The sequence below is a fragment of the Cheilinus undulatus genome, linkage group 5 (assembly GCF_018320785.1).
Source record: "Cheilinus undulatus linkage group 5, ASM1832078v1, whole genome shotgun sequence".
Taxonomy (NCBI): domain Eukaryota; kingdom Metazoa; phylum Chordata; class Actinopteri; order Labriformes; family Labridae; genus Cheilinus; species Cheilinus undulatus.
In genome coordinates this window covers 47,882,801-47,889,253 of record NC_054869.1, presented here as the reverse complement: position 1 = coordinate 47,889,253, position 6,453 = coordinate 47,882,801, and the positions used below count along the sequence as shown (strand labels likewise).

The window sequence follows — 6,453 nt, the reverse complement described above, 5'->3', positions numbered from 1 at the left end:
GATTGAACATTGATTCTACAAGCATGGACCATGGGACAGATTAGTCATTAAATAGCCATGTGTAAAGGTGGCTCTGTAACTGTGGAAGAACAAGTTTCTGAGTAAGAACCAAGGTTGTTATAGTTAACTAAGACTAACTAAGACTAAAATTCTAAAATCATTTTAGTTAACTGAAACTAAAGAAAAACCAAGCTTTACCAAAAAAAACGAAAACTAACAAACTGTATAGTGCGCGTACAAAACTAACTAAAATAAAATGAAATGGAGACAGAATATCTGTAGTTGTAGTCTTTGACACAACCTTACTGACTGGCACCTACACCAGAGTCTGGGGAGTGTAACATTGTCTGATCTGATTGGCTAAGACTTCACATAGTGGTAGTTTTATGTCTGGAGTTTTATTCAAACATCATCATTAAATAAATAAATGATAAGTGAAGAGTGGCCTGTTTTAACATGTTTTTAAAAATGCATTTCGCTACTTCCAGCCCTGACATCTATCTGTAAAAACTAAAACTAACACTAAAACTAATAAAAACTAAACCAAAGCAAAGCATTTTTGCAAAATTTAAACTAAACTATCAAACCAGCAGTCAAAACTAATAAAAACTAAACTGAAATCGAACACAGAAAGTAATGAAACTAATGAAAAATCCAAAACTATTAAACTATTACTTTGGTAAAAACAGTTGGTAAATGAGGTCCAATCAGCTCTCAGCAACAAACATGAAGAAAAATCAAGCTGAAGGATTCAAACACAGAAGTAAACCCACTTTTCCTTTAAGTAACTTCTGTCTACTTCAGCTTACTCATCTCAGCAGTGCCATCATGAACACAAAGTCCAGCATGTAGAGGCTGAGTGAATGTGGTGTGGACTCTGTGGAGGAGAGTCATGGTTTCAGAGATGCTGTAGAAGGACAGAATACCTGCTCTGTGATCCAGGTACACTCCCACTCTGGAGGACCGAGGACCAGAGACAGGAGTCAGGACATTGTTGCACAGAAAGACATAATTACTGTAATCACAATATACCGACCAAGATTTGTCATTACATCCAAATCTACATTCAGTCCAGTCTCCTGTTCTGCTGATATTCTTGTATGCGACTGCTACATAAACCCCTCCTCTCCACTCCACCTCCCAGTAACATCGTCCAGTCAGACTCTCTCGACTCAGGACCTGATACTCTCCAGTGAATCTGTTTGGGTGACTAGGATAAGACTGTGGTTGACTCATCAGTGTAACTTTTCTGTTCCCATCAGATAATAACAGATATCTGTTTGCTGTGTTTGGATCCAGTGTGATGTCACATGAATATCTGATGAACTCCTCTCTGGTCTTGGGCTCTGGTTGTGGCAGTAAAACATCCACATCAGTCACTGTGACTGAGATGTTTGTCCATGTCTCTGTCAGGACGTCCTGTAGTTTATCTCTGACTGCTGACACAGCCGCTGTCACGTCTTCAAAGTACCTCAGAGGACGGATATGGATGCTGGATGAGCGTGTAGGTTGGCTGAGTGCTGACAGTGAGGGGTAGTCGTGTAGAAACTGGTTGTGATCCTGCAGCTCTCCGTCTTTCCTCTTCAGCTCAGCGATCTCCTGCCTCAGCTTCTCCTCCAGCTCTTTGACTCGACTCACTTGGCTTTCCTGCTGGGATCGGATCTGCTGGGTCACATCGGAGCATTGTCTCTCCATGAGACGGATCAGCTGGGTGAAGATCTTCTGGCTGTCCTCCACTGCTTTATCAGCGGAGTGATTGATGGCCTCTGCTTCCTTTTGAAGCAGCTTCACATCTTTCTCTCTGTCCTGGATTCTCTGCTGGATGTTTTGTCGACTCACCTCCAGCTCTCTCTGCCTCTCCTTGTCTGAGCAGCCGTTCTCCTGGAGCTTCTTGGACGGCTCCACCAGCTTGTGATTTTTAAATGTAGGTGATTCAAAATGAGGCTGAAGGTGATTCTGACAGTAAGAGGCCAGACATTGCAGACAGGACTTCTGGGCTTTCAGTTGCCTCCCGCTGCAGACGTCACAGGCCACATCTTCAGCTCCAGCATAGCAGTGATCAGCAGGAGCAGCTTGGACTCCGCTTGTCTTCAGCTCCTCCACCAAAACTGCTAACATGGTGTTTTTCACCAGGACAGAATGTGTGAAGGTCTGCCTGCACTGAGGGCAGCTGTAGAGTTTCTTCTCATCCTCTGTATCCCAGTAGCTGTGTCCACAGGAAACAGTCACCAGATCCTTCAGTACATCCAGACAGATGGAACAAGAGATGGTTTCCTGATTCAGCTGGACTCCTTTCTGTGCCATTTCACCTATCAGCGACAGCGACTGTCTGAGTTTGACTTCCCGAGAAATGATACTAGTTGAGCTCTGATCCACAGAACAGGTGTTTGTGCTGTCAGTGTCAGCTCCTGTTGATTAAGGAGCGAGGAGATGTTGAGTCAGAGAGGAGAGAGCTATTTTTGCTAAGGTGAAGTGAGAGATTATCAAGTTCTGCTTCATTCCATGTAGAGGAGCGTCTCATTGAAGTCTGAACTTTGTTTCCTCATTCAAAACAAAGTCTCAGTTCAAATCTCCACATATAAAAACATTTGAAGCTTTAAAGAAGGGGTGATTTTACCGTCAGAGCTTTAGGGGGGTTCAACTCCTAAAGACACTGAGACATACCAACATCTTTGTATTCAGTATTCAGTCCATCCACTAAAAACACAGATGACTCTAAACAAGTAAAAATTTTTTGCCTGCATCACTCATTAAAGTAACAAAAATAAATCAAGAAATGAAGTTTTCTACGGTGGCGTATTGCATTCACTTGAAAATAAAAAATTTCGTCCTGTTTTTACGAGCTACTATCTCATAAAAATAGAAAATTCTTTATTTTTAACTTTCCTGTTTTTACAAGCTACTATCTCATAAAAACAGAAAATTCTTTATTTTTAACTTTCCTGTTTTTACAAGCTACTATCTCATAAAAACAGAAAATTCTTTATTTTTAACTTTCCTGTTTTTACAAGATATTATCTTGTAAAAACAGGATTCCCCCTGACGCTCTCCTGCATGACTGGTTGCTGCATTTCTCAGCCAGTAATTAGAGGTGTAGGGTTAAGAAGTAGTCAGAATCTTTCCAGTCCTGACGGATGTTGATCCAGTGCATACTGTTTCCTCAAAAATCCCCACCAGTTCTCTATACGTTGGTTATGATCACTCGAACTCTACAAATAGCATCTGCATGAAAACTCATCCACATGATCATGTCTCAGGAATATCATCTGCTCCACGTAACAGTTCTCTGCCTGTAGGTCTGATCAAATCCTGTTTTTACAAGTTAGTATCTCGTAAAAACTGGAAAATCAAAAATAAATTTCAAAAATCCTGTTTTTATGAGATAGTTATGTTGTAAAAACAGGACGAAATTTTTTATTTTCAAGTGAATGCAATACGCCACCATAGTTTTCACCCCACAAAATATGTCCATTTTTTAACAGACCATGCTGTGGTTCATCATGATTATCACATATATCATCATTTTAACATGTTTACCTGCCTGATCACATGACCAGTACAGCTTTTATAAAGTCTACCTGTGCTGACAGTGAATGAGGGGCCAATGCTTACATAATTTAATTTGGGTGTAACAGTTCACAGAGGTCACAGTTCAGTTCATTGATAAAGATTTATAGTTTTAGATGTCTTTCATTTATCTTTTTTGTTACATGTTTGCAATCTACATTTAAATCAATAGATCAGTCAATACTTTGATCCATCATGTGTTAATAAGAACTACAGGTGCAGCTCAATAAATTATAATATCAAAAAGTTGATTTATTTCAGTAATTCAGAAACACATTGCAGATTCATTAACACAGACTGATGTATTTCAGTGTAAGAATGCAGAAATTCATGCAAAAGGAGCCCTGAGGCCTGAGGGCTCTACATGTTCATACTTTAGTAGTCCAACATTTTTGTTAAAATTCTTGTTTTAAGCAATATTCTAATTTTCTGAGAGAGTGAATTTGAGGTTTTCATTAGCTGTAAGCCATAATCGCTAAAAATTAAAGAAATTAACACTTAGAATATATCAGTCTGTGTGTAATGAATCTATATAATGTATTAGTTTACCGGTTTGAACTGAATTACTGAAATGAATGAACTTTTTGATGATATTCTAATTTATTGAGATGCACCTGTATCAGTGATAGTTGGTACAGACTGTGATAATAAACATGAGACAAAAAAGAGGGAAACCAAAAATAAATGCCAAATGGAAAGCCCCCCCCCCAACCTCCGAGTCTAGAAACTGGTAGTGATGCAGGATAAGATGAGCAGGAGACCTGTAAGGATCTGGACTAGAGCTGAACAACTGAATGGAGGTGGCTGGGGTGGAGGAGAGTTGCAGCATCTGCACAGAACGACTGGCTGTGAAAGAGACAATGACAGATTTAAAATCTGACAGGTGGATGACGATTGGACAGACAGGCTTGTGGCAGGATCTGATTAGCTGAGTACTTAGGAGAGTGAACGTCCATAATCAGCTGATTGTCAGAGCGGAAAGAGAAAGAATGGAAAAGGGAGAGATGTGGATGACTGGAGACTGAAGAATGAGCAGAAACAAAACTCAGTTGGTCAGGTAACTGCCCTGGAGTCATGAGGTTGTTGGTTCAAATCTTCTGTGGATTTTTGAAGCTGCTGGTGTAAATCACTGACTCAGGAGTAAAGATGACTGCCATAGAGGTGGAAGGTTGTGGGTTTGATTCTTGGTGCTTTTTTAAGTCCAGTCCCCAAAAGCAGAGATCAGATCCTCTGAGAAACATGAACAGGTGTGTGTCTCAGTGGATTAGTGGAAAAGCCAACTGACTTTGGATCAGGAGTTCACAGGTTCAAATCTTACCCATGGGGTATTTTAAAAGTCTGAGTCCAAATCTAGACTTCAGGAGACCTGGACAGGAGTTGGCCTTCCAAATCTAACCAATGTCTTTAAGTTTTCAAGATTTGAGTCCAAATAAAGAAGGAAAAGCCTCTCTGAGGCTCTGATGCATGGCTGGCTCTGTAGCCTAAAGAGATAGTGGACTGACTCAGAGTCTGGAGGTTCCAGGTTCAATTCCCATCTTGGTCTCAGTGAATTTTAAAACCACATCCTGAACAAAGAGGATAAATGCGCCAGGAGAAGAGATGGTAGTGTGAAAGGTATGGCGGCGGTGGCACAGAGGACTGGACTAGACCAGTTCTGCAGGGCATGCTGGGGTTCAAACCCCACTGTGGCCGGTACCTGGATCAAGGCATGCCTGATGGAGAAGGGGGGATGCGGTGCGGCGCCCCCCTGGGGATCCTTCAGAGATGTAAGTAGGGGGTTATGCAACAAAAACGCAGACACAGCTGGAGTTTTACAAGATGGAGTCTTTATTTGCATGCATGATCACTGAGCCCCTCCACTGTACAAACAGGAAATACATACCACGCTCTCCTCCAGAGTCAGGGTACCAAAGTATCATTTATTTTGAAAGGGCATTTGAACGTACGGAAATCAAGAAAATGGACAACTTGACACAAATCGAAAAATGAGTGAAGTTGTCCGTTTTCTTGATTTCCATACGTTCAAATGCCCTTTCAAAATAAATGATACTTTGGTACCCTGACTCTCTAGGTCGTCCAGGTCTTCCAGGTCCTCTCTGGCCTGCTCCCTCTGCTTATTCAGCAGCCTGCAAACAAAAACCACATGAACTCACATTCCACATAAATACACGTACGGATGAGTCCTTTCTCACAAGTTTCTGCAGCTTGCCGTCCTTCTCCTGCTCTTCAGTCTTCAGGTTGTCGTAGTCTGACATCAGCCTCTCCTGCTCCAGCAGCAGACCCTGGTTCAGACTGAGAGGAGACGCTCGCTAAGCTCTGATTAGGCGCTTTTTAACGGCAGAGTAACTGTCTGGAGAAATGCCAACAAACCACATCAACATATTCATTTTGTTCATCTGGTGTCTGGAAATTTCTCCAAACAGTTATTTCACTTTCACCTCAGAATGATCCATATCAAGTCACATTAATCAGTTTGTTTCCACTCTTATACAGGAGGCTTTAATTGTCAACCTTTATTTTTCTCTTAGTTTTTTCATTACCCTTATTTCTAATTCTTCACCCTTTTTTCCTGTTTTTGACACTTTTAATCTATTTTTACCTCTTTTAGCCCATTTGTGCCACTTCTCTTTGCCAGTTTAGTAGTTTTTGCCACTTTCATTCTGCTTTTTGCTATTTGCAGTTCTCTCCCCTTTTAGCAATTTTTTGGCCACTTTTCACCCAATTTAAGCTGCTTGACATTAAATGACACTTTTTACTATTGCTGGGCCGTTAACAGCGTTAAAATGCTACGTTATCGCGAGACTCTTATCGCACGATAAGAAAATTATCCCATGTTAATCTATTCACTAAAGGGGCTTACAGATACACGCTGAGCACATGTAGTAG

At 41.0% G+C, this 6,453-nt stretch overlaps 1 protein-coding gene across 1 annotated transcript; it reads right to left on the bottom strand.

The window, feature by feature from the left end:
* Positions 1 to 795: 795 nt before the first annotated feature.
* On the bottom strand, positions 796 to 2,304 carry LOC121509643 (tripartite motif-containing protein 16-like protein). Its single transcript, XM_041787181.1, has 2 exons — positions 1,986 to 2,304; positions 796 to 1,865 (listed from the first exon to the last, which is right to left on the bottom strand). The coding sequence occupies exons 1-2, from the start codon at positions 2,302 to 2,304 to the stop codon at positions 796 to 798; spliced, it is 1,389 nt and encodes a 462-aa protein (XP_041643115.1).
* Between the last annotated feature and the right edge of the window lie 4,149 nt (positions 2,305 to 6,453).

Excerpts from the sequence above, each read along its gene's own strand:
- LOC121509643 (XM_041787181.1), bottom strand. The coding sequence starts at position 2,304 with ATGGCACAGAAAGGAGTCCAGCTGAATCAGGAAACCATCTCTTGTTCC. Across the intron at positions 1,866-1,985 it reads ACTGAAAGCCCAGAAGTCCT|ACAAGGAGAGGCAGAGAGAG; the intron begins GTCTGCAATGTC and ends ACGGCTGCTCAG.